This window comes from Phyllostomus hastatus, unplaced genomic scaffold (genome assembly GCF_019186645.2).
Source record: "Phyllostomus hastatus isolate PE091 unplaced genomic scaffold, TTU_PhHast_1.1 phas_scaffold_443, whole genome shotgun sequence".
In the NCBI taxonomy this organism is placed as follows: domain Eukaryota; kingdom Metazoa; phylum Chordata; class Mammalia; order Chiroptera; family Phyllostomidae; genus Phyllostomus; species Phyllostomus hastatus.
Genome location: NW_025334031.1, coordinates 785,202 through 810,503, shown reverse-complemented (window position 1 = coordinate 810,503; position 25,302 = coordinate 785,202). Strand labels below are relative to the sequence as shown.

The following is a 25,302-nucleotide window of genomic DNA, read 5'->3' as shown; positions in this document are numbered from 1 at the left end:
CCCAGAGACGACGCACTTTAACCCACACCCACGAGCTGGCCTCTCTCGAGTCCTCGAGTCTTGGGGGTTCAGTTCGCGCCCAGCCGCAGCCCCCTCCCTCCCCCAGGAGCCGGCCGGCCCGAGGTTGTGCAGTCTTCCCGGTGGGGCGTCTGCAGCGCTGGCCGGCAGAAGGCAGACCTTGGCCGCTCCCCTGCAGGCGGGCAGGCCCTCGTGGCGAAGACTGCCCCCTCGGGGCTGTGTGTCCGGCCCGGCGGCCTGCTGGCGGCCTGCTGCCGTGAGCCTGGAGAGGGCGCGGTGCTGGGTGGCGCTGGCCAGGGGGTCTCCGCACAGGCCCGCCACCGTCCGAGAGGTTCCGACCCCCGGCTGGGGCCCGCGAGCGCCGCCCTCTCCTGCTGCCACCAGCACGGGCCAGCGGCTGGGGCGTTGGCCGCTCCCGGCGGGCGAAAGCACGGGGCAGGCTGCGGCTGCCCCGAGTCCGAGTGGCTCCCGAGCGGGCCGGGCGCTGGCCACGACCAGCACTGCTCTCTGCCTTCCCCTGGCCGAGCCCCAGGAGGCCGCGCTCGCGCCCAGCCCCAGAGTGGACACTCGGCTGGAGGGCGACCCCGTGGGCCGGGCGCAGTGGTTGGGGGACCTGCACTTGCCACATCTCCACCCCCCTTTCTCACGGACACTTTTGTACTGGTCCCCGAAAGGCCCCCCCGCACCAGGCCGTCGTCGGGTGAAGCAGGCGGCCACTCCCCACAGGGGAGCCACCGGGCGGGCGGGCCCTGCAGACTCAGGCCTTGGGGCCCACCGCCCCCTCTGGCCCCGCGGGCTCCCGAACGCCCCTCCCCGGCGCCCCGTCCCCGGCTCCCCCCACCCCCCCGCGCATCGGCACAGCGAGGCCTCCTGTGTCGGGCTCTTCTCGTGGGTCCATTGTCCAGACTTTTCTTTGATTGTAAAATATATTTTTACTTTTCAGCCTTCTAATTTAACAAATGATCTATATGAAGATAGAGAATTAAAGTCCTTCAGGGAAACTGACCGTTGGTGTCCCCGACTGTCTGTAACTCCGCTCACAGCCGCAGGGCTGGCCACCGCATTTGGACGAGCGCCCTGCCGCGGGTGGGCGGGCGGCTCGCGTCAACAGGGGCCCCACTGAGTGGGCGGCTGGGGCCCCGGGCCAGGCCAAACGCCGGCCCCGCAGCACAGGCCCTCGCAGACCGCGGCCGCTGCCTGGAGTGCGCCCGTGCGTCCGCACAGCCTCCCCAGGGCCGCGCTCACGGCCGGTCTCGACGCGCCCTGTGGGCCGCGGGCTGGGCCCCGGGAGCACGGAGCTGTCCCCGGGCTTCGTTGGAGACCCCTGGGGAGCCCCACGAGGACTCCCTCCCTGCACTGGGCGAAGCCCCAGGGAAGAGGGGGCCCTACGTTTCTGCCAGTGAAGGGGAAGCCCACGGGGTGGGGGCCCTCGGTGCCGTGGTGGGAAACACGTTCCTAGTGTCGAATGTCCACGCAGCCCAGGACGCCCCTGAGACCGCCTGCTGCGCGGCCTGTGGGCCGTGAGGCGTCGCCGGCACCACAGCAGTGACCCTCCCTTAGAGAGAGCGGACACTGGGCAGTCACAGGCTTGCGGCGCAGGCGGTGCCCTAACCCAGCAGGACGCCCTGGCGGTTCTGGGGGGGGGGGGGTCCGGCGGCGAAGAAGACCGGGGACACCGTCGTGGGGGCGGCACCCTGCGGAGACGCCCTCAGACAGACCGGCCCCGGGCGGGCCTTCGGGGCTCAGAGGGCCTGGGCTGCGGGCCAGGTGCCCAGCGGGGGGCGCACGAGGGGCGGCTGGCCACACACTGATGTTTCTTCCACCCTTCCCCTCTCTAAAAGTAAATCTTTTTTAAAAAATTGAAAAGAAAACAGGACTCGGAGGACTGTTGTCTGCAGCACAGGCGGCAAACACCAGGACCGAGGGCCGAGCCCGGCCCGGCACCTGGTTTCTGCCCGGCGGCAGCCAGCGCTGGGCCCTCGCTTACCTGTGAAGCAGCAGTCACACTCACACCGCCCTAGCACGGCCCCCAGCCCTTCGAGGGCAACCTGGAGGCTGCTGTGGCCCCGGTGACGGCGGGTTGGACACCCCGGTCTGCAGTAAGAGGACAGACCGGGCCCAGGGGGACGGAGCAGAGACCAGGGCTCGGGCGGCAGGGCAGGGCCAGCGCGGGAGTCGGGGTGGGGGAGCGTGTGGGGGAGAGCAGGAGGGCCGGCCGCCCGCCCAGAGTCGCCGGAGGCCTGTCCTGGCGGACCTGTTTCGGAGCTGCGCCTGTTGGGTGAAGACTTGCAGCTTCGGGGAGGCCTGGGTGGTGGCGGAGGGCGGTCGGCGTCAGCCCCCAGCGCAGTAGCCGCGGCCTGTCTCCCCCTGCCCCACCGGCTGCGCCCGCCCTCCTGGAGCAGCGGGCGGCGTGGGGGGAGGGGCGCTGCGCTCCGGACCCGGGGCTTCCGCTCGCAGGGGGTGCAGAGCGCCGGCGGGGCGGCCGTGGCGCCTCCCCGACCTCGCAAGCCCCCACCGCCTGAGGCGGCTTCAGGCGACGACGCAGCGGCCAGTGCCCGTTCTCCTCGGTCGCCCCCGTTGTACCCTTCGGGGGCTGGCATGGAAGACGAGACGTTCGGAGAGCCCCAGGAATTCAGACCGCGAGACACAGGGCCAGCTCACAGGAGTGACCTCCGGGGTGACCCCAGGGGCGGGCAGGCGGCCCCACCTTCAGCGAACCTGCAGCCTTGTCACCCTGCAGGGCCACCTCCCGGCGGCAGCCTGTCCTGACCGGGCTCCCCGAGGAGGGGGCGAGGGCGCGAGCCCTGGCAGTGCCCACCGAGGAGCCCGGCCCTCCCCCGCAAGAAGGCCCTCCCCCGGGGCGCCCCGCCCCCACCGGCCACGGCCTTGCTGCCCATGACCCTCCTGTCCACTTGGAGTCAGTCCTCCTTCCCGCGAGGGTCAAGCCCCCACGTCCCAGGGCCCACGCGTGCCCCCCACTGGCGCGTTCACAGCCTGCACCCCGACACGTGCGGACAGCGGGCCCTGCTCTGGGGGCGGCGGAGAGAGGAGAGGGGAGCCCCTGCCTGGGGGGCAGCCGGCAGCAAACACACAAGTGGAGGTGGGCCTGGCTCCCCGAAGAAAGGACCCCCGGGGAGGAGGGGCTGCCGCGCCGGGGGTGGGGGCGGCTCCCTCGGGTCCGAGCAGCACTGTGCCCTCCCCCGCCCCGCGCAGCCAGCCTGCGGGGGCAGCCGCTTCCGGCCCAGGCCCCACCATCTGCCACCAGTTTCCTAACAGCCCGGAGCGTTCGAAGTAACGGGGAGGGTGCTCCCGAGCCCTTGGCTGACCCCTGGCTCCTGCCAGGGCCCCCACAGCCCACTCGAGACTGGCCCAGGCCGCTGGGCCTCCTGTCCCCGCCCTCCTGCCCCTCCCAGCGGGGGCAGCACAGGCCGCGGGGGTGCCGTGCAGCCTGGGGGCCCCTGCACAGCCCAGGCCCCAGGAGGGGGGCCCGGGAAGCCCGCCGGCGGAAGAGACGCCAGGACCACCACGTGTGCACGATGCTCAGCGTTTATTTGCGAGGTTGGGGCTGGGGGAGCGGAGGCGGTGCTTCCAGCACTGACCCCTCCCCGGCCGCCCCTCGGCCGCTCAGCCCCAGGTCCAGACGTGAGCGGGCGGCCGGCCACCCAGCCTGCACCGCCCCCAGAGGCAGCAGGCCCCGCCCGGGCAGGTGTCAGTGCTGCGGGAGGGGCCACGCTCCACGGCCTGCAGGCCTGCAGTGGGGGCAGCACAGCCCGGCCCCTCCGATGCCGGCGAGGGGCGCGTCTGGTGGGAGGGGTGCTTGTTCCAGAGGAGGCCTGGCGCTGAGGGCAGGGCGGGCGACCGGGATGGGCCGGAGGGGTCCCCTGCCTCGTGGCCCCCTCAGCTGGACCCCCACCGCACTGTCTGTTTCCCGCTGCCGCCGGGGTGTGGGTTCCACCCTGGGCAGGTGGGAGGTGGGCGGGGCACGGTGGCGTCAGACGGCGGCGGCCCCTAGGACATGTGGGCGTAGGTGCGGTCCGAGGGGGCCTCGGGCACGCAGGCGGGGGCGGGGGTGCAGCTGCACTGCTCCACGTGGGTGTAGGTGTACTGGACGGCCGTCCCGTCGGGGCACCGCAGGGCCACCGCCGCCTCGTGGGCCCTGGTCTCCCGGCAGCAGGTGCACCGCCGCTGCATGGCCCGGGCCTCGGGGGAGTACCTGCGGACACACGGACCTCAGACGCCGCCTCACCGCCCGGAGCGCCCCGCGCTGGTGTGCGGGTGCCGGGCTGCGCTGCCCGAGCCTGGGGCGGCCCTGTGGGCGGTCGGGGTCATTTGGATCCCTAGCTTCTCTGGCCAGGCACCCTCTCCCCCCACCGACCTTGCTGACCCCACAGACCCCTCCTCCAGGAGCCTGCCCCGGGCCGTCCACCCTCTTGTTCCGGCTGAGGGCTCACTGCTGGCCGCGGCCCAGGCCAGGGGGCTGGCTCTGCCCCGAGAGCCGGGCTGGCGGAAGGCCCTGAACCTGCCCCCCGAGCGCAGCTAGCCGTCTCTGTGCCTGGCTGTCGGGGCCTGGCTCGGAGGGGCACTCTGCGGACGGACAGACAGGTGCGGACAGAGGGGAGCGCCTCCGTGGTCACCCTCTCCCCTCTGGACCACCCAGGACCCAGGGCAGGGCCTCGGGCCAAGGGCGGCTGCCATCGTCACTGTGCGGCGATGTGCGGCCTGGGCACCTTCCCGCTGGTCTGCAGGGGGCCGGGGGCAGGGCAGGCGCGGGCCCACTCACTCGGACACTCCCGGGCAGGGGCCCTCGCAGAAGGTCATGTTGACCGGGGCCTCGCAGCCCTGGTGCCGCAGCACCGTCCTGTTGACGCGGACCCGGCAGGAGTCTGGACAGAGGAAAGGGCGGGCAGGTGAGGGCGTCTCAACAGACCCGACCCCGCTGAGCTGGCCGCTCAGGGTGTGGCTCCGAAGGCCCGGGGGCGGGGGTGAGCCAGTGGGCGGAGGCTGGACACAGCTGGAGAGCAGGAGGGCGGCCTCGACTTACCCTCTTCCTCGCAGGAGAAGCAGCAGCCGGTTTTCCTGAGGATGCCCTGCAGCAAGGGAGGGAGAAAGGGTTGGGGGCGGGGGAGAGCTCCAGAGGGCCTCTTGGGCGGGGATTCCAGGGCGGGGTGGGCGTGGCCTTTACGGTGGGGGCGTGGCCCTAGGTGGGGTGTGGGTTTCAGGGCGGGACAAGGCGTGGTCTCCCGAGCAGGGGCGGGGATTCCAGATGGTGGGCGTGGCCTCGTGTGTGGGGGCGTGGCCCCTGGTGGGGCGTGGATTCCGGGGCGGGGCGGGGCGGGGTGTGGGCGGGGCCTCCCGGGCGCGGCAGCCAGCGAGCTGTCGGATACCCCCGGCACACACCCTGCAGCTGGACAGGTCTGGGCAGGCCTCGGGCCTGGGGATCAGCACGTGGACCCCTCTCTCGACCTGGCAGTGGTAGTGGGTGCAGTTGTCCACCAGGCTGTTGACCCAGGTCTCGTTGGGCTGAAAGGCACGGGGACGAGTGGAAGGCGGGGTGAGGGTGGTCTTGTGGTCCGAGGAGGGCTGGCGGGGAGGGTCTCCTGGGTGGAGGGCTGGGACCCGGCCCCCCTTACCTGGAGCACCTGGCCATCGGGCGTGAGGCAGGCTGCCAGCGTGCACTCCCCGCAGCACTGCCCGGCCACCGCGGAGTACTGGTAGCCCTGGGGGCAGACAGAAGCTCGTCCGGGCCTGGCTCTGAGCGAGAGGGGCTGCCCCCTGGTCCTGCCTCAGCCTCGCCCTGCTTCCAGCCCCTCCGCATCTACGTCGGCCTCCCTAGAACCCGACCCTAGCCCCCAGCAGCCTGCAAGCCCTGCCCCCCCCGTACCCCTACACACACACAGACACGCATGCACACCCTGCCCTCCCGCTTCGTGACCTCCTCTCAGGGAAAATCAAGGCCCCGGCACAGGCCGAGCTAAGGAATCTGCCCTGGGGTCTGGGTACCAGTGTCAAGGATGCTGCCAGGTGGGTGAGCCAGGGGTAGCTCACCTGGGGACAGGTGGTGTTGCAGGTGTCCTCCGCACAGTGCACAGTCAGCATTCTGCTGTCCGCAGACAGGCAGGTGCATGTGTGGCAGGGAACGGTTGCTGGGAAGGTCGCCCCGACCTGCAGGGGGCGGGGGGGGGCAGAGGGCGTGGGTGGGCGGCCTGGCGGTGAGGGGCCCCCGCCTGGGCCAGGCGGGCCGGGGGCCAGGCGGGCCGGGGGGCAGGGAGGCCCACAGCGGCGCTCTTCCTTCTCCAGGTGGAGTCACGGCGTGCCCCCTGGCCGGGCGCAGGCCAGGAGAGCAGCAGGAGCCCAGGACAGAGGCAGGACCCTGAGCGGCAGGGGTCCTGGGCAGACTGGAGGGCACCAGGAGGGTGTGGCCCCGCCCCAACAGTCTTCCGGGAGGCCACCAGGTGTGGAGCCGCAGCCCTGCCGAGCTCTCCGCACCAGGCGCCCCTCCCATGGGCCCCCGCATCCCCACCGGCTATAGAGGGCGCAGAGCCCCTCTGTCTGTCCGCTCCCAGGGCAGGAGGGGCAGACAGCTGAGCGTGTGGAACCGAGAAGTGGAGGGAGGTCCCCAGGGCCCGGGTGCCCCCTCAGCGACGTGCAGAGCCTGCCGCCCGCCAGCGGGCCTCCGAGCGCTTACCCCGTAGGAGGTGCCGTTGTAGGAGCACAGCGTGGGCACTGGAAGGGGAGGGAGAACTGAGGACCTGCTGGGCAGTGGGAGGGCGCCCAGACAACCCTGCCCCTGCCCCAAGCACCACCCCAGGGAACGCACTGCAGTAGTAGGTGGGGCAGCAGTCGCCCTCCTTCTGGGTGCGGACCAGCTCCTCCTGGGGCCTACATTCCGGGGGCCTCTGCTGGCAGGTGCTCGAGTTGCAGACTGCGGGAGAAGGAGGACACCGTGGCGGTGACCCCTGCCCTCCCGGCCCCCAGGGTCCCCCCACATCGGAGCCGAGGAAGTGTTTTTCCTCTGTGGCCCTCTGGGTTCTCTTCAGGCCCCCTCACTGTCACCTCCCTGGTCCCTCCCAAGTCCCTGGACAGACCAGAGGTCACCCGCCTCATTTCTAGGAGGAAAAACGATCCCACCCCAGTGGTCCAGCAGGGGTCAAACCTGCCCGCGGGCCCTGCTGGCCGGGCGTGCTGTGCCTCTCCCCTCCTCGGCTGCCCCCGCCCCACCTGGCCCACCGGGAAGCAGGGCTCACCACACAGCATCTCCTTGCAGCACGAGCTGCCAGCCTGGGACCTGATCATAGGCACGAAGCCAGGCCGGCCGCACTCCGGGGGCTGGGCTTGGGCGTCACACTGCACCGGGACACACCGCACCGACACGGAGCTCTTGTCACACACGCAGTTCTGGCAGTTGCTTTCCCACTTATCTCCGGGCTGGAACAGAGCAGGCCAGGGTCCCCCAGGGCTCCTGGACGGTGCCCCCGCCTCTCGGGCCGCGCCCAGCAGCAGGCCAGGCCCCGGCCCTCAGCCTGGCCCAGTCAGCGCTTGGCCTCCCGCTCTAGCCCCCTTCTCTGGAGCAGCCGTTGTGACAGGCGTGTCACACACCGAGGTACCCCCCCAGCCGGCCCCACCGCGGCTGCCATGGCAGAGTCGGCCGCTCCGACGGGGAGGCACTCGCTCCCTCCTTCCGCTTGAGCGAGGTGGGGCCAGGTGGGGGCAGAACCACTCACGTATTTGGGATGCCCGTCTGGTCCCACGCAGGCTGGAAGGAAAGGAGAAAGGGACTCACTAGAGGTCCCGGGGTTGGCAGCCCAGTGGCAGAGGCCCCGGGCCACAGGGACACGTCCTCTCGGTCCTGGCCACGCCCCCAGACAAGGCCGCCGTCCTCCCACCGAGAACAGAAACTCCGGTCTCTGCTCAAGGGGTGGCCGCAGGGCCACCTGCAGCACAGGCGGGAGCTGGCCTGGGACCGTGGGCAGTGGGACGCCGAGGCAGGCCGGGCCCAGGACAGAGGGGTCCGCCCGGTGGCTCCCCACCCCGCCGTCCCCTCCACCCGCCCACAGGCCGGGTCCCGGGTGGCGCTTACGGCACTCCGGCACACAGATGCCCGTGTAGGAGTTGAAGAGGATGTGGCTGTCGGGACAGAAGCAGCCCTCCACCAGCCCCCTGTTCCCTGAGATCTGTGTCCTGCAAGGTGAGGGGGCGGCCTTAGGACCCTCCGTCCAAGGGGACGGGCAGCGTGAGGGAGAGGGGCCGCGGGCATGGGTGGGGTGCTGGGCTGGTCAGCTGCCCTGAGCGTCCCATGGGGTCCGGGCTGGAGGTCTGGGCCAGGGAAGAGCACCCCAGAGATCCCGGCCCCTCCTCCTGTCCCCTCCTGGCTGCTCCCAGGCCCTCTGGACACTGTCCCCACTGGTCCCGCCCCCGCCGGTGCTCACCTGGAATCACAGGACCTGGGCTGCGAAGGGCCACACGACTTGTACACCTTTTCGGGCGGGCAGGTGAAGTCTGGGGGCACAGAGACGGGTGTCAGGCGCGCCGAGGAGGCCGGAGCCCCTGGCGGCTGCCCCGGACTCACTGCACAGCCCGCCGGTGGCGTTCCGCCAGTCGCTGCACGCGCCGCGCGCTCGGCAGAGCGCCGCGTAGGCCTCCAGGCTCTGGCAGGGCGCCTCAGGGCGGCAGGCGTCAAGGACGCAGGCGCTGAAGAACAGGCTGGGCGGGATGAGGCGGTGGCACTCGGCGAAGACGCTGTGGGCGGGGGCGGTCGGAGGTCGGCGCGGGGAGCTGGGTGCCGGGCCCCAGCAGGGCCACCGCCCCGGGACGGCCCAGCGCCCTGGGGGGACTCACGGGCTCAGCAGCAGCTCACAGAGGTGCGCGGTGGGGCACGGGGAGGCAGAGGGAGCGGTGGGCGCCGGGGATGAGGAGCGGGTGGCGGTCGTGGGGGGGCCTGTGGGTGCCCAGCAGCTCCCGGGGACCAGCCAGTCCTTGCCCATGTCCTGACAGGTGGGGGCCACGGTGCCGTCCGGCCGGCGGCAGTCGTCCGTCCTGTCGTTGGTGCAAGTGCCTGGGGAGTCAGGGGCCGGGAGGGTCACCCTGGGGACCAGGCTGGACCCCCGCCGCGCGGCCGCCAGCCTTTCACCTCCCCCTCCGCCCCACTGCGGTTATTGGTTCGGAGCCACCAATCACAGCCCGGGGCAGGCAGCAGGGGGCGTGGCCGAGCCTGGGGGCGGGGCCGAGCCTGGGGGCGGGGCCGAGCCTGGGGGCGGGGCGGGCGGACTTGCGAGCGCCGGGGTCGGGGCCGCGTGCCCACTCACCGCACTGGCCCTCGGTGTTGTTGGCGAAGTGGCTGTAGGACAGCTGGATCTGGAAGATGTGCCCGTCTAAGGTGACGCTGACACCGATGGCCGGAATGTCGACACGCACCGCGGTGCTTCCCATCATGGACACATTCACGCCGTCCTTGCTGAAGCCATGGCTCACCCGGACGTGGTTGAAGAGGACCTGGGGACACATTGGGGGACCTGTCGCAGGGGCCCGGCCCTCCCCCCCCGCAGCGCACCCCTCGGTGCTGACACGCCCCTGGTGGCTGGGTCCCCGCCCCCGCCGGCCTGGGCGCCGCCCGCCGCCCCGCACCCACCAGGCTCTCCTCCTGCCCGCTGGCGCCGGCGGCGGTGGTGGTGAGGTCGACCTCCATGGACTCGTAGTGGACGATGAGGGCGCGGGGACACCGGGCCGCGGCCGCCCCGCAGTAGTGGTTGTCCAGCAGGACGGTGAGGTTCCCGAGGCGGGGGTGGATCTCCTTCACCAGGACGTGCGTGCAGGCGTCCCGGAAGGAGTAGGAGGTGCCGTCGAAGGTGAGGTAGTTGGAGCCCCCCCAGCTGCTGCAGGAGCCTGCGGACACGGACAGCGCCCTCACCCAGTGCCCCCGGCACGGCCGCCTGGGGGGCCCCCGCCGGCCCCCCGGGCCTCAGCGGCCGCACGTATAAAACAGGCAAGTGTGTTGCTTCGTGGCCTCCACGCGTCCACCAAGACCCCGAGACCTCCTGGGGAAGGGTCTTCACTGCTGTTGTTCAGTGAAGGGTCCTGAGATGAGGTCCCCCTGGATTACCAGCCAGGTGGCCCGGAATCCAATGACAAGTGTCCTCAGAAAAGACACAGAGAGGGGAGGGGCCACGTGAACGAGGTGGGGGGGGCACAGCCACCACCCAGGAGGGCCAGGACTCGGCAGGAAGGGCCCCCCTGCGGCTCTGGGGAAGAGTGGCCCCCGTGACACTGCGGCCGAGGGCCTCCAGGCCGGGGCGGAGCTGCTCAGGCACCTGTTTTAGGGTCCTTCCCGGGGGCAGCGGCACAGAAGGTCGCTCCGGACCTCGGCAAACGTGCGCCCGGGAGCCCACCGCCGCGCCCACCGGCCCCGCCGGGCCCCGCGGCCTCTCACACTCGCACTCGTAGTGGTACTGGCAGGGGTCCAGCGGGCTCTGCACTTTCACCGGCGGGCGCCCGTTCGCGCAGGCCACCTTCTCCACCGGCTTCGGCTTCAGCAGGGTGATGCGGTTGTCGCCCTCACAGCGGGCCACGGTGCAGTCCTCCAGCGTCCAGGACTCATTCACCTGGCGGCGAGCGGACACCAGCTCGCGGGGGGCGGGGGGCGGGGGGCGCACCCAGGACACCGGACGTCCCGCCCCCGCCACCACCGCAGCCGCGGCCCCTGTGGCCGGGGGCGGGGCTGTCCTCGGGCCTGGCCCAGCCCGACCCTGTGCTGCTCTCCTGCCGGAGCCCCCCCCCAAGCCGGGCTCACCGCGGGGCTGGGGGTTGCCCCAGGGGACGCAGCAGTAGCCCCCGACCCTCAGCACACAGCAAGGATGGGCAGCACAGGAAGGGGGGGCCACACACCTTCCGGGGAGGGTCGGTGAGGTTGCAGCCAGCAGGCGGGGTGGTCGGGGTTACGACAGTCTGGGGCCCCGGGGTGGTCGGGGTTACGGCAGTCTGGGGCTCCGGGGGCCTGGTGGTGGCGCAGGTATCCTGGAAGCGGTCGAGCTCACAGTGCCGGTTGCAGACAGCGTGGAAGGAGCAGCCGGCATGGTCGGTCCTGTTGTAGACGATGTCCCCTGTGGGAGAGACAGTCACAGACGTGAGACGCCCTGGCCAGCCAAGGACGGGTCCCCAGTGGCGGGTGTCACCACGCGGGGCATGGAGCACGGGGCACAGAGCTGGGGGCCCTCCCCAGGAACTGAGGGCCAGGCCCAGGTGTATTCCAGGAGGGAACGGTTCCTCACTGACCTGGTTTGAAAAGCTGTCCAAACGCCCGGCACAGGCAGGCGGTGGTGGGGCCGGGGGTGCCCGGGGAGGCCGTGGGCCTGAGGCTGCTGAGGGTGAAGGGGGGCGTGGTGTGCAGGGCTGTCGCCAATGTGGGACTTGTGGGTGGGACGCCGGAGGCGGTCTGTCTGGGGGAGGTGACCAGGGGGGCTGTGCTGAGAGTACCCGGGAAGGCAGAGGAACTGGGGGCAGGCACGCGGCCGGTGGTGCTGAAAGGGGAGTGGGGAGGCTGGGGAGCAGGGGTGCCCGCAGTGCTGCCGGGGGACGAGGGCAGAGGCTGACTGGCGGTGGCTGTAGACAACGTTGCTGAGGTCCCTGCGGGTGACGGGCGGCCGCTGGTCCCCGGGCTGGAAGGAGGGGCCCTGGACGTGGCAGGGGAGCTGGGGCAGTGGCTGTAGTCGCAGCAGAGCACGCGGACCTGGTAGTTGAGGCACATCTGGAACGGGCCGGCCTGGTCGCGGTTGCGGCACACCAGGCCCTCCCCCAGGCTGCACAGCACCACCTGGCCCAGCTGGGCCAGGGGGCACGTCGGGCTGGGACTCGGCCCGGCACTCCAGGCCCACGGGGTGCGCGCACAGGGCCCCTGCCGGCCGCCCGGAGGTTGTCGAAGGTCTCAAAGTCGCCGCCCGAGGCCCCGGGCATGGGGGTAGCTCTGGTCCAGCCAGTCTGTCCAGGTGCAGCGAGGCGCACACTCGGTGGTGGGCGAGACCGAGGGCATCGTGGCTGGGGTCTGGGTGGTCCCGAAGACGCCGAGGCGTGGGGGACGCCTGATGAGGGGCGTCGGGTGGTGGGGGGGGGGCAGGGTGCTGGTGGTCTGAGCAATGGGGGGCGGCGGGGACCCCCGGTGCTGGCCCCCGAGCTGGAGGTGGCCCTGGGTTGTGCTGGCCGTGGTGCTGGAGCCCCCGGGCTGGCTGCTGGGCCCTGAGACCCGGCTGGTGGCCCGGGAGGTTCCAGTTAGGGTGGTGGCCGTCGTGGAGGACGGCCCTGGGGTGCCGGTGGCCACTGAGAGGGGCGGAGGGGCCGTGGTGGTGGCCGGTGTTGGGGGGCAGTGGCTGTAGTCGCAGCAGAGCACGCGGACCTGGTAGTTGAGGCACATCTGGAACGGGCCGGCCTGGTCGCGGTTGCGGCACACCAGGCCCTCCCCCAGGCTGCACAGCACCACCTGGCCCAGCTGGGCCAGGGGCACGTCGGGCTGGGACTCGGCCCGGCACTCCAGGCCCACGGGGTGCGCGCACAGGGCCCTGCCGGCCGCCCGGAGGTTGTCGAAGGTCTCAAAGTCGCCGCCCGAGGCCCCGGGCATGGGGTAGCTCTGGTCCAGCCAGTCTGTCCAGGTGCAGCGAGGCGCACACTCGGTGGTGGGCGAGACCGAGGGCATCGTGGCTGGGGTCTGGGTGGTCCCCGAAGACGCCGAGGGCGTGGGGACGCCTGATGAGGGGCGGCGGGTGGTGGGGGGCAGGGTGCTGGTGGTCTGAGCAATGGGGGGCGGCGGGGACCCCCCGGTGCTGGCCCCCCGAGCTGGAGGTGGCCCTGGGTTGTGCTGGCCGTGGTGCTGGAGGCCCCGGGCTGGCTGCTGGGCCCTGAGATCCCGGCTGGTGGCCCTGGAGGTTCCAGTTAGGGTGGTGGCCGTCGCGGAGGACGGCCCTGGGGTGCCGGTGGCCACTGAGAGGGGCGGAGGGGCCGTGGTGGTGGCCGGTGTTGGGGGGCAGTGGCTGTAGTCGCAGCAGAGCACGCGGACCTGGTAGTTGAGGCACATCTGGAACGGGCCGGCCTGGTCGCGGTTGCGGCACACCAGGCCCTCCCCAGGCTGCACAGCACCACCTGGCCCAGCTGGGCCAGGGGCACGTCGGGCTGGGACTCGGCCCGGCACTCCAGGCCCACGGGGTGCGCGCACAGGGCCCTGCCGGCCGCCCGGAGGTTGTCGAAGGTCTCAAAGTCGCCGCCCGAGGCCCCGGGCATGGGGTAGCTCTGGTCCAGCCAGTCTGTCCAGGTGCAGCGAGGCGCACACTCGGTGGTGGGCGAGACCGAGGGCATCGTGGCTGGGGTCTGGGTGGTCCCCGAAGACGCCGAGGGCGTGGGGGCGCCTGATGAGGGGCGTCGGGTGGTGGGGGGCAGGGTGCTGGTGGTCTGAGCAATGGGGGGCGGCGGGGACCCCCCGGTGCTGGCCCCGGAGCTGGAGGTGGCCTGGGTTGTGCTGGCCGTGGTGCTGGAGGCCCCGGGCTGGCTGCTGGGCCCTGAGACCCGGCTGGTGGCCCTGGAGGTTCCAGTTAGGGTGGTGGCCGTCGTGGAGGACGGCCCTGGGGTGCCGGTGGCCACTGAGAGGGGCGGAGGGGCCGTGGTGGTGGCCGGTGTTGGGGGGCAGTGGCTGTAGTCGCAGCAGAGCACGCGGACCTGGTAGTTGAGGCACATCTGGAACGGGCCGGCCTGGTCGCGGTTGCGGCACACCAGGCCCTCCCCAGGCTGCACAGCACCACCTGGCCCAGCTGGGCCAGGGGCACGTCGGGCTGGGACTCGGCCCGGCACTCCAGGCCCACGGGGTGCGCGCACAGGGCCCTGCCGGCCGCCCGGAGGTTGTCGAAGGTCTCAAAGTCGCCGCCCGAGGCCCCGGGCATGGGGTAGCTCTGGTCCAGCCAGTCTGTCCAGGTGCAGCGAGGCGCACACTCGGTGGTGGGCGAGACCGAGGGCATCGTGGCTGGGGTCTGGGTGGTCCCCGAAGACGCCGAGGGCGTGGGGGGCGCCTGATGAGGGGCGGCGGGTGGTGGGGGGCAGGGTGCTGGTGGTCTGAGCAATGGGGGGCGGCGGGGACCCCCCGGTGCTGGCCCCCGAGCTGGAGGTGGCCCGGGTTGTGCTGGCCGTGGTGCTGGAGCCCCCGGGCTGGCTGCTGGGCCCTGAGACCCGGCTGGTGGCCCTGGAGGTTCCAGTTAGGGTGGTGGCCGTCGCGGAGGACGGCCCTGGGGTGCCGGTGGCCACTGAGAGGGGGCGGAGGGGCCGTGGTGGTGGCCGGTGTTGGGGGGGGGGCAGTGGCTGTAGTCGCAGCAGAGCACGCGGACCTGGTAGTTGAGGCACATCTGGAACGGGGCCGGCCTGGTCGCGGTTGCGGCACACCAGGCCCTCCCCAGGCTGCACAGCACCACCTGGCCCAGCTGGGCCAGGGGCACGTCGGGCTGGGACTCGGCCCGGCACTCCAGGCCCACGGGGTGCGCGCACAGGGCCCTGCCGGCCGCCCGGAGGTTGTCGAAGGTCTCAAAGTCGCCGCCCGAGGCCCCGGGCATGGGGTAGCTCTGGTCCAGCCAGTCTGTCCAGGTGCAGCGAGGCGCACACTCGGTGGTGGGCGAGACCGAGGGCATCGTGGCTGGGGTCTGGGTGGTCCCCGAAGACGCCGAGGGCGTGGGGGACGCCTGATGAGGGGCGTCGGGTGGTGGGGGGCAGGGTGCTGGTGGTCTGAGCAATGGGGGGCGGCGGGGACCCCCCGGTGCTGGCCCCCGAGCTGGAGGTGGCCCGGGTTGTGCTGGCCGTGGTGCTGGAGCCCCCGGGCTGGCTGCTGGGCCCTGAGACCCGGCTGGTGGCCCTGGAGGTTCCAGTTAGGGTGGTGGCCGTCGCGGAGGACGGCCCTGGGGTGCCGGTGGCCACTGAGAGGGGCGGAGGGGCCGTGGTGGTGGCCGGTGTTGGGGGGCAGTGGCTGTAGTCGCAGCAGAGCACGCGGACCTGGTAGTTGAGGCACATCTGGAACGGGCCGGCCTGGTCGCGGTTGCGGCACACCAGGCCCTCCCCAGGCTGCACAGCACCACCTGGCCCAGCTGGGCCAGGGGGCACGTCGGGCTGGGACTCGGCCCGGCACTCCAGGCCCACGGGGTGCGCGCACAGGGCCCTGCCGGCCGCCCGGAGGTTGTCGAAGGTCTCAAAGTCGCCGCCCGAGGCCCCGGGCATGGGGTAGCTCTGGTCCAGCCAGTCTGTCCAGGTGCAGCGAGGCATGCAGACCCCTGTCGTCACAGAGGTCGGAGTGGATGGGATGGGTTTGGTCGTTGTGGTGCTGAAGAGCAGGGTGGTCCCAAAGGTGGGACTGCTGGTTGGGACCCTGCGTGTGGTCTGCGTGGTGACCGTCCGCACGTGGGCTGTTTCGCGGCCAGGTGTGTGGGCCGACCTGGTGGATGCGGGTGTCCTTGAGGGGGTGGGTGTGGTCTGGGTGGCTGGCGGACCCAGGGTCGTGGGTGTCCGGGCAGTGGGGCAGTGGGGGGCCTGCTCACAGCACAGCAGTCGGATGTTGTAGTTGAAGCACATGTTGAACTGTCCCTTCTGGTCCCGGTTCCTGCACACCAGCCCGGTCTGCAGGCTGCAGCTGACCACCTGGCCGATCTGGTCGAGGCTCACCTCCGGGTAGTTCTCGGCCCGGCACTCGATCTTCTGCGGCTCCGCGCACATCTTGCCGCCCGCGGCTCTGATGTTCTCGTAGGTCTCCATGTCTCCGCCGGCGACCCCGGAGGTGGGGAAGTCCACGTCAAACCATTCTGTCCACTCACACTTGGGTTCGCAGGCGGTTGTGCCACGGCCGGTGGTGGCCTCCGTGGTGGTTGTGGGCACCTGGGTGCCTGCTGTGGGTGCGCTCGTCCCAGGGAACGGCGGAGACGGCGGGCGGGTGGAGACCGCGCCGGAAGTGCCCACTGGTGTCTTCGTGCTTGGCCGAGCTCTGGACGTCCGAGTTGTCTCCGGCCCCTGGGTGGGTCCCTGTGACGGGCCCCCCGAGGTCCCCGGCAGGGCAGTGGGCTGTGTGGAGGCTGTGGGAGCCGTGGGGCTCCTGGAAGCGGTCGTGGCCACGGTGGTGGAGCCGGGCTCCTCACAGCGGCAGCACAGCAGGCGGATTCTGTAGTTGTAGCACATCTTGAACAGGCCCGGCTGCTCGGCGTTCCTGCAGACCAGGCCGAAGCTGGGGTCGCAGTGCACGCGCTGCCCCAGCTCCTCGGGGCGCCTGTCGGGGAAGCCCTCGGCCCGGCACTCTATGTCCACGGGCCGCTCGCACACCTCTCCGCCCGAGCTCCTGATCTTGTCGAAGGACTCGATGTCCCCCCCCGCCTCCTCGGGCTGGGGGTAATCCTCGTCGAACCACGTCGTCCACCGACACCGGCGCTGGCAGGTGGTGCTCGGAGCCTCGGGGCTCCCGGACTCCTTGGAGGGTGAGGTGAAGGCCGTCGTCGTCTGGACGGTGGAGGTGGGCAAGGGCCTGGGGGTCGGACTCTGGCTGGGGGCCGGGCCCGGGGGGGTGCCGCAGGGCACGTAGTCGCAGCAGAGCACCCGCAGCTCGTAGTTGTGGCAGAGCGGGGGGTTCTGCTCGCTGTTGAGGCAGGTGAGCCCCCGCACGGGGTCGCACTCCACCTTCTGGCCCAGCTGCTCCAGGGGCGTGTCGGGGAGCAGCTGGGCCCTGCACTCGATGCTGCTTGGGCCCGGGCAGATGTCGTAGCCCCTCTGCCTCAGGCTGGCAAACGTCTCGAAGTCCCCACCGCCCATGCCGGGCTCTGGGTGGCTGCCATCGTACCAGGCCGACCAGCGGCACTCCTGGTGCACGCACACGGTGGAGACGGTGGGGGCTGGGCCTGTGGGGGTGGGGGCAGGAGACCGGGTTACCCCCTCTGCGTTCTGGCCAGCATGCCCTGGAGGTCGAGTGACACACGGCCCCTTGCCCCAGGGCGGGTCCGTGGGCCCCTGCAGAATCCCAGTCCGTCCCCGGCCCCAGAACTTCTGCACGGAGCAACGGCCTGGGTCTCCTTCCCTTACCCGGACGGTGGCTTCCCCCAGGTCAGCCCACCTGTGGCGGAGGGCGGAACCGCGGTGGAGGTGAAGCTGAAGGCTGTGGTGGAGGCTGTTCCCAGGCATTCCGTGACCGTCCGCGCGATCGTGCCGTTGTCTCCGCAGACGGCGGTCAAGCAGGCACCCAGCCCATCGGTCGTGTTGTAGATGACGTCCCCGTAGCTGTACGTCTTACCCTCGTAGGTGCACTTACAGGCTGGGAGTCAGGGCAGATACAGCGCTCAGAGGAGCCCCAGCCCCCAGCGTCCTAACCAACCAGGCCCCTCCTTACCCGCGAGGCTGTGTGTGCACCGGATGCCGCCTGGGGCGCAGTCACTGGGAGGAGAGGAGGAAGCTGAGGCCCCAACCGGCCCCGCCCCGCCCCGCCCGCCCCGCCCCGCCCCTTGCCAGCTCTGGCCCCGCCCACCCCCGCCCCCGCTCTTCCCCACCCCTCGCCAGCTCTGGCCCCGCCCCTCCCTTGGCACCGCCCTCTCAGCAGTTCCGGCCCCGCCCGGCCCCTCGGCCCCGCCCCAGCCGCCCCCTCACCAGCTCTGGCAGTTCTCCGCCGCGGGGACACTGGTGCCAACTTCGTGGTAGTTCCCGTCGTCATCGTAGCAGCCGCACTGGGCCACACACTTCATCTGGTCCTCACTGAAGAACGGCTTGTTGGGCGGACACTTGGGGTAGCAGCCTGGGGCGGGCGAGCACATGGCGGGAGAGACTCACCCTCGCGGGCGAGGGGGTCCGCGCCGCCAGGCCCCGGGGGTGCGAAGTGCTGGTAGCAGGAGCCCACGTGCCCCGCGGCCCCGCCCCCGCCCCCCGACGCCTGCGCAGTGTCCCCGGCTGGGGAGGTGGGGCTCCCCGGGACGTCTGCCCCTCACCTTCCTGGCCGGGCAGGTCCACCAGGCAGCGTCCACTGGGGTTCCGGCAGGTCCGCAGGCAGGGGACTCCGCAGGGCTGGTAGTGCCACTCGCACTCCCCGTGGGGGTTGTAGTAGTCGCAGAACAGGGCTGGGCGTGGGGGACAGAGGCCGAGGGCCGGCAGAGGCTAAGGCCCGAGCGCCCTGGGAGCGGAGGGTCTCGGGCCGCCTCTGGCGTTCGCCCCTGTTCCATTTCTCAGCCCTGGACGGGCAGCCTGTCCCCCGGAGCCATCCCATTTGGGGGTGGCCTGGGCCCAGGGCAGCCTGCCTCCTCCCGCCACCGCGCACCCGCCCTTCCGCACCGCGGCCGAGCCCGACTCACGGCAGACGTCCGGGGTGCGCCAGGACACGCACACGCCCACCTCGCGGCAGGCCTGGGCGTAGGCGGCCACGGCCGTGCAGAAGCACTCGCAGTCGCCGCCCGAGTCGCAGGCGCACGCGTCGCTCACGCAGGCCTCGTAGTACTTGGTGGGGTCGACCTGCGGGCAGAGGGCAGGGGGGCCGCTTAGCGGTGGGAAGAACCAGCACGCACGGCTCGGAGACAGCAGCCCACCTGCCGTTTGCGACCTGTGACTGCGCTGGGAGGCAGCGGGGAGGCTCCTCCCACCGGGCCTCTCCCCTGGTCCCCTCTGACCTCACCTCGCCCGGCATCTGATGCCCTGCTCAGCATCCCACTGGGGTGCACACCGGCCCTCCTGGGGACTGTGGGGTGCTGTCCTGACAAATGGGAGGCGGCAGAGCCCAGGGGACCCCAGTCAGGTGGGGTTGCAGGTCAGGCTCAGAGGACTCTGTGAGCCTGAGGGCAGGTGTGGGGGCATCCACACAGCAGGCCCACTCATCCTTGCGTGGGTCCCAGATCCAGAAACAGCGGGTGAGTGGGCACCGGTGTCCTCATCACAGGAAGGACCGCTGGGCAGTCTCTGAGGCTGATCCTGGCCCTTTGCACCACGTGGCCCGGCGGGGGCATCGGCAAGTCAGGGAATGGGGGGGGGGCCAGGGCGGGGCCGGGGTCACACCAGGGCTGTAGGACCCGCAGCCCCGATCCCATTTCGGGGGGCAGAGGGATGCAGCCAGGACGCTCTCTGCTGGGAAGGGGCGCACCAGCGCCCACCCGGTGGGAGGTCCAGACAGTGTGCCCTGCTCATGCTCGGTGGTCAGCGGGGAGGAGACCGTCCGTCCACCGAGGCCCAGGCCAGGCCAGGCCAGGCCAGATTCAGCTTCCTCCCGGAGGGAAGGAGGCCACCCCAGCCGCCGGCCCTCAGCCCCGGCCCCCTGCCCAGAGCCGCTGCCCGCCCCGCACCTGAGAGCGGCAGGCCTGGAAGACGGCGCCGTTGAGAATGCTGCACTGCTTCTGCGCCCAGGACTTGCGGTAGGGGTTGGCGGTGCAGGGGTCCCTGGGCGCCGGGGCGTCCGGGCAGGACGGGGAGAACTTCCAGCTGTTGCCGAACTCCAGGGTGTCGCCCGCCACGGACTGGCTCCGCGTGGTGAAGTCGTTGAGGGCGTTGTCGTCGAAGTTCCCGCACAGCCCGCAGACCCTCCCCTGCGGACGCGGAGACAGGCGGGCACGTGGGGCGGGGCTGCAGGGGGCAGCCTGGCTGGGGGGGCGGGGTGAGCGCCGGGCACTCAGTCCCCTCGGGCGGTGCCCAGTGACCTTGCAAGGGGACAGGAGCACAGTGGGTCCTGCAGTGCACAGGTGGATAGGAAGACAGGCAGGAAGCCAGCCAGGCAGGCAGGTGGGCAGGTGGACAGGTGAAGAGGCAGGCAGGCAAGCAGGCAGGTGGACAGGTGGTCAGATGGGTGGGTGAACAGGTGGGCAGGAGGGCATGTAGACCGGGCACGCAGGTCAGCAGAGGGACAGGTGAGCAGGTGGACAGAGCGGGCAGAGGGACAGGTGGGCAGGCGGGCAGGCACGTGCTTCCCCCTAGGACCTCAGCCGAGAGGGTGTGGGCCCGCTGAGCGGACAGTCCCGGGAGCGGAGCGGCTGTGCGGCAGGACTGCGACACGCACGCCGGTCGTTCGGTCTCCACAGCCCCCGTTTTCAGAACCCCAGCCCTCAGCAGACCGCCAGCTGCCAGAGGGTCCCGCGAGGCCAGGCCCGTGAGGGGGCTCTGACTCTGCCTGAGGGTCTGCAGCCTGCCCGCCCTCACCTTGTAATCCTGGCGCAGCCGGATGAACACGCTGGTCTTCCGGTCCCAGGATACAACCAGGCCGCTGCGGGTCTCGACGGCCAGGTGGGTGCCCATGTACCGGATCCTGTAGGGCAGGTCTCCGCCCGGCCCCCGCCGCACCACCTTGTAGGTGCCCTCGTGGAGCATGACCTCATAGTTCTGTGGAGGGGCGCGCGGGGGGGCTGAGGAGGCGGAGCCCACCCTGCGGCCCAGGGCGGGGCCCGTGGGCGCGCAGGGGCCCAAGGCACCGGGCTCGGACACCTCAGTGATCTTCGGGCGCGAGGCTGGGCAGGGCGTGCTGGGTGGACAGCGGGAGGCCTCGGGCCCTCCCTCGCCGCCGGCCCCCCGGGGAAGCAACCCCCAGCCGGCAGCTCTGCCCCCCGCCCTGTGAGCGCCGGCCTCCCTCGCCCGGAAGGGGGCGTCCCGGCTGTGGTGGGCGGAATGGAGGCCCCCAGAGCACAGGCCCTGCCCTGACCCTGGACACCCGTGCGCCGGGCCTTGTCTGCAGATGTGATGGGGTGAGGGCCTGCAGACAACCCGCGTCTGGGGGACCCTGAGCCCCACGGCGGGCGTCCCTGCAAGAGACGAGTGGGACGCACAGGCGGAGACGGCAGGGACACGGCCCGGCCCGAGTGCAGAAATGACGCCTGGAGCCCCGGGGAGCCCGGGGAGGGGCAGGACTGTCACGCCTGGATGTCGGAGCCCTGGCCTCAGAACTACGAGGGCCGGAGTCTCCCCGGTTTAAGGGGCTGTAGCCACTCGTTACAGCCAGCCCAGGTCACAATGCAGCGGGAGGGCCCAGGGCGGGGGACCCGGACAGGGTGAGCCAGTCAGCTGCTGAGAGAGGGAGAAGGTTCGTCGTCACCCCCTCACCTCCAGGAAGATCTTGATGGCCTTGGAGCAGGTGACACCCGTGGTCCCGCAGGGGACGTTCTCGGTGACAATGCGGAAGGTGCCATTGGTGCTGCCATTGCCGCCGCAGTGGTCCTGGGACAGGGAGAGACGCCACCCTGGTCAGGCCCCGAGCCCAGCGGCCCTGCAGGGCAGAACGGGGGGCGGAGCGGGGGGCGGAGCGAGGGCGGAGCAAGGCCTGAGGGAGGGGCTGAGCAAGGGGTGGGGGCGGAGCTGGGGCGGAGCAAGGTCTGAGGGAGGGGCTGAGCAAGGGGCGGGGGGAGGACAGAGCAAGGGGCGGAGCGAGGGCGGAGCGAGGGCGGAGCGGGTACCTGGGCCAGCGTGTACTCGCAGTTGCCCTGGAAGCTGTACCGCTCGCCGTCGAAGGTGATGAAGTGGCTGTCCCCATAGGCCACGCAGGTGCCCAGGCAGGGCCTGCGGGTGCAGTCCCACCTGCGGTTCCGGCAGGTGCTGCAAGGGGCGGAGAGGGAGGTCCTGTCACCGGGCCGCGGCGGGAACAGTGACGGGGACCTGGCTGCTGTGCGCCGTGAGAGGCCGGAGGACGCCGCTTCAGCGGCTCTTGGCAGCTGCCGCCCCGCCACGTGCCGGGCCCCTGGGGCACCTTCCAGAGGACAAATGGGACCAAACGGGGCTTTCCAAGGGGTGGGGGCGGCGCCAGGCCTCCGCTCCTGTCTGCCCCCTGCCAGGGACCGCCCGGCCACTGCCCCTGCGGCCTCTCAGCTGCCGCGCTCTGCCCACGGCCCACCGCCCCCCCCGAGAGGCCCGGGACCCACCAGGTGTTGCAGTCCACCCGGATGGTGTCCCCGGGCTGGTAGGCGGCCTCGTTGTGCAGACAGGGGCAGTCCTTCTCGGCCACGCAGCCCCCGCTGCCGTTGGACAGCAGCCCGGGGGGGCAGACACAGCCGGACACGCAGTGCGTGCTGAACTGCGGAGAGAAGGGAGCTGGTCAGCGATGCGCCCGCTGCTGCGGCGCCGGGGGAGGGGCACAGCCTCGGGGCAGGGACGTGGCCGCGCCCCGCCAGCGGACTCACGCAGTCCACGTCCAGCATGTGGCAGCTGCGGAGGCACTCGGACCCGAGGGTGCCGGCCGAGGCGTTGTTGCAGTCCAGGTACACCATGGGCGCCACGCAGCCTGCGGAGGGACGGCTCAATGGGTGGCGGCCGCGCAGCTGGGACCCCGCCCCAGAGCGGCAGAGGCTCCTCCCACTTCCCCTGGAGCAGGGCCCCCTGGCTGGAGGCTGGGGGGCGGGGGTGGGGGGGGGGCGGTACCCGTCCTGGTCTGCTCCGCGGCGCCCAGGCAGCTCAGCTTCCCGCTGGTGCACGAGCTACGAGAGAGACGGATGGCCGGCCTGGGCGGCTGCCCACTGGCCAGCTGACCCGGGCCGGGAGGGTGCGGGGCCGGGGCCTGGTCACCCGGGGAGGGCGTCGCCTACTCGCGGGGTCGCGGGGAAGGCCCCCAACCCCGCAAAGGCTCTCGAGGGCGTGAGCCAAGAGGCAGGAGAAAGCCAGCCTCACAATGTGCGGGACCCGGCCCCGGCCCCGGCCCGTGACGGTGCCTGGCCGGTGAGGGCGCTCCACCCGCCCAGCCCCCTCCCTGGGCCCTGGACCCTCCGAACCCGCTCCTGGGCCTGGGGAGGGGCCCTTCTTTACCGAAGGGCTGAGGGGTGGGCGGGAAGTTCCCTCCCCTGGGGGCCCCGTTCCCCTACGTGTGGGGCAGGCAGGTAGGCCCCCGGGGGGGGGGGTGGTGGCGGGACGTCGGGGAGGGAGCGGGCGGCGGCCCTTACCACACCACACCGTGGTCGTGCACCACCTCCCCGGGGGCCACCACGGAGCCGTGGAAGTAGCAGGGACAGGCCTCGGCGGACACGCAGTTGCCCCTGTCGTCCAGGAAGGTGCCGTTGGGGCAGGTGCAGCCGTCCACGGGCACGAAGCTGACCCCGCAGGTGACGTCAGTCTGGCTCAGGGCCCGGCAGGTGGGCTGGCAGCCGCTCACCACGTAGGCGTAGCTCTGGGACTTGGGGCAGGAGTTCATGTACTTGGCTGGGGGCGGAGCAACACTGAGGTCAGTGGCTGGGCCGGGCTGTAAGTGGCCCGAGACTCAGTTTCCCCTCTGGAAACGGGGATGATAACAGCATCGGGCTCTTGGTTGGGCAGGGGAAGCCCCAAGATCCTGCTGAGGACCCTGGGTGGGGGTGGCTGCCCTGGGGTCCCCAGCACCTGGCCCAGCCTGGGAAGATGGCTCGCCCCCCCCCACTCACTGCAGACGCCGGCCCTCCAGCCGCTGAGCAGCAGGCCCCGGGCGGCGCAGGCGTGGACGTAGGAGGCCAGGGCGGCACACAGGCAGTCCTCACTCCTCTCGCAGTTGCAGGTGTCGAACAGGCAGTTCTGGGGACGGGTCGGCGGGCATCAGGGACCCGGCCCACCAGAGCCCCTCCTCTCCCCGTCCCACCTCCTGGGCACGCCCCCCCCGCCAGCCTGGAGCTCCGCCCCCAAGGAGAGCCCAGCTACAGACTAAGGAAGGTGGGGCCTCCTGCCACCAGGAGGGACACTGCCCACTCAGGGGCGGGGCAGGCGGTGGCTCAGTGGGGGTCTGCAGGAGGGGGTCTCTGCAGGACTGGGACAAGGTCCAGCGAGAACCCCTGACCCAGCTCGGGCTGTTTCTCCCGGGGGTCCTGGATGGGCCGGGGCCCCCACTCCCAGAGGGGCAGAGGCGGGCCTGTCTTCCTCGTGTGCACTCCCTCCCGGGGTGCTGTCCTGTGCATTTCGGAGCTTTGAGCTTCCGGAAAGCTGGCAGAGGGCCAGTGGTCGGGGGCTGGATTGTGTCCCCCCGGAAAGGTAGCCCCTGGGGCCTGTGACGGTGACCTGGCCTGGGCCAGGGCGGCCATAAGCCCACAAGGGCCTGGGGCCCCAGAAGCTGGGAGGGGCAGGAAGGATGCCCCCAGACCCCTCCACGGGAGCTGACCCTTGACGGAGGAACCCAGAGGGGAGGCTGGGGGGGGCAGCTGCAGGCGGGACACCCGCCTCGTGTGGGGCACGGGGCCGGGGGTCGGGGTCTCACTGAGTGGAAGGGCGCGGGGCTGATGACGGAGTGGCAAGGCGAGAAGGGGCCGGCGGGGTCGGTCAGCAGGGAGCACCAGTGCTGGGCGTATTTCTCTGCGAGGAGGGACACAGGGGGACTGTCACCGGGCACAGCTTGCCGCCTCCTCCCCCTGCACCTGCGCCCTGGCTTCTGCCCCCCCCCAACCCCCATGCAGGCCCTGCCCGGGCTTTGGGGCTCGCCCACCACCACGTGGGCAGCAAGAGTCTCTGTCCAGAGACAGGTCCCAGCACCCCCGCCTGCTCACCCCAGACCCCGCTGCCTGCAGGCAGATATCGGGGTTCCCCCGCCCCCCGCCCACAGCACCCGGGTGAGATGGGGGGGCGTCTGTGCAGATGGGCCCCAGGGCGGGGTACCGTTCTCCACGCTGAGGGCGCAGGGGTCCTCGAAGCTGTTCCGGACGTTGGGGCAGGCGGCCTGCGTCTTCCAGGTGTTGGCGAAGGCGGCGGCCGTGCCCTCCACCACGCCGCTGAGGGTCCGGAAGTCGTCGGCCTGGTTCTGGTTGAAGTTCCCGCAGAGACCTGGGGGCGGGAGGGGCCTCGGTCAGCGGGCTGCCCGGCCCAGCCAGCCCTTGCTCCCCTCCCGGTGGGCTCTCCCACCCTGTGGTTGCAGCCGCAGCTCCGGCAGGGGTCCGGGCCTGTGCGAAGCCCCCTGAGTGAAGGCGGCCTGGCTTGTTCTCCACCGCCCCCCACCCCACGGCCCGCCACCGGTCAGACCGATCGGTCATCTGGTGCCCTCGGAGCCGCTGCCTCCCCAGTCCCCACCTCCCGCCACCCTCTGCGCCCCCTGCGTGCACCCACACCCCGGGTCCCGCTGTGCCCCCACGGCCCCAGCCCCTCGGGCCCCGCCCAGCCTCACCGCACATCTGGCCTCGGTAGGCAGGGTCCAGCCTGAGGAAGACCTGCATGAGGGGCACCAGCTGCACCTCCAGCTGCAGCCCGAGGCCCGTGTGCACCAGGATGAAGAAGGTCGAGGGCCTGAAGATGACGAGGTTCCCTGGGGCGGGGGGAGGGGCACGGTCAGAGGCCGCCCCAGGCCAGGCCCAGCCACGCTGACCACCGGCGCCTGAGGCTCTGCCCTCCCGGGACAGCCTGGGAGGCTGGACCGGCTCG

At 71.8% G+C, this 25,302-nt stretch overlaps 2 protein-coding genes across 2 annotated transcripts in view; both read right to left on the bottom strand.

Moving 5' to 3' along the window:
• Positions 1-68: 68 nt before the first annotated feature.
• Positions 69-2,618, bottom strand: LOC123807312 (basic salivary proline-rich protein 4-like). Its single transcript, XM_045821024.1, has 2 exons — positions 2,006-2,618; positions 69-280 (listed from the first exon to the last, which is right to left on the bottom strand). The coding sequence occupies exons 1-2, from the start codon at positions 2,616-2,618 to the stop codon at positions 69-71; spliced, it is 825 nt and encodes a 274-aa protein (XP_045676980.1).
• A 928-nt stretch (positions 2,619-3,546) lies between these two features.
• Positions 3,547-25,302, bottom strand: part of MUC5B (mucin 5B, oligomeric mucus/gel-forming) — a 28,552-nt gene continuing 6,796 nt past the window's right edge. The window contains 43 exon segments of the mRNA XM_045821023.1: positions 3,547-4,231; positions 4,799-4,901; positions 5,060-5,105; positions 5,416-5,538; positions 5,649-5,735; positions 6,064-6,180; positions 6,704-6,741; positions 6,836-6,940; positions 7,263-7,443; positions 7,740-7,771; positions 8,096-8,196; positions 8,445-8,514; positions 8,585-8,754; positions 8,854-9,070; positions 9,321-9,507; positions 9,644-9,897; positions 10,442-10,613; positions 10,897-11,111; positions 11,284-11,842; positions 11,844-11,900; positions 11,902-11,964; positions 11,966-13,122; positions 13,125-13,769; positions 13,772-14,054; positions 14,367-14,611; positions 14,655-16,901; positions 17,114-17,311; positions 17,387-17,430; positions 17,641-17,785; positions 17,976-18,104; positions 18,336-18,492; positions 19,314-19,553; positions 20,161-20,340; positions 21,055-21,168; positions 21,405-21,543; positions 21,867-22,018; positions 22,125-22,225; positions 22,363-22,418; positions 22,878-23,133; positions 23,352-23,478; positions 24,152-24,246; positions 24,547-24,711; positions 25,049-25,186. Coding sequence (XP_045676979.1) covers positions 4,027-4,231; positions 4,799-4,901; positions 5,060-5,105; positions 5,416-5,538; positions 5,649-5,735; positions 6,064-6,180; positions 6,704-6,741; positions 6,836-6,940; positions 7,263-7,443; positions 7,740-7,771; positions 8,096-8,196; positions 8,445-8,514; positions 8,585-8,754; positions 8,854-9,070; positions 9,321-9,507; positions 9,644-9,897; positions 10,442-10,613; positions 10,897-11,111; positions 11,284-11,842; positions 11,844-11,900; positions 11,902-11,964; positions 11,966-13,122; positions 13,125-13,769; positions 13,772-14,054; positions 14,367-14,611; positions 14,655-16,901; positions 17,114-17,311; positions 17,387-17,430; positions 17,641-17,785; positions 17,976-18,104; positions 18,336-18,492; positions 19,314-19,553; positions 20,161-20,340; positions 21,055-21,168; positions 21,405-21,543; positions 21,867-22,018; positions 22,125-22,225; positions 22,363-22,418; positions 22,878-23,133; positions 23,352-23,478; positions 24,152-24,246; positions 24,547-24,711; positions 25,049-25,186 — 10,115 coding nt within the window. The 3' untranslated portion in view covers positions 3,547-4,026.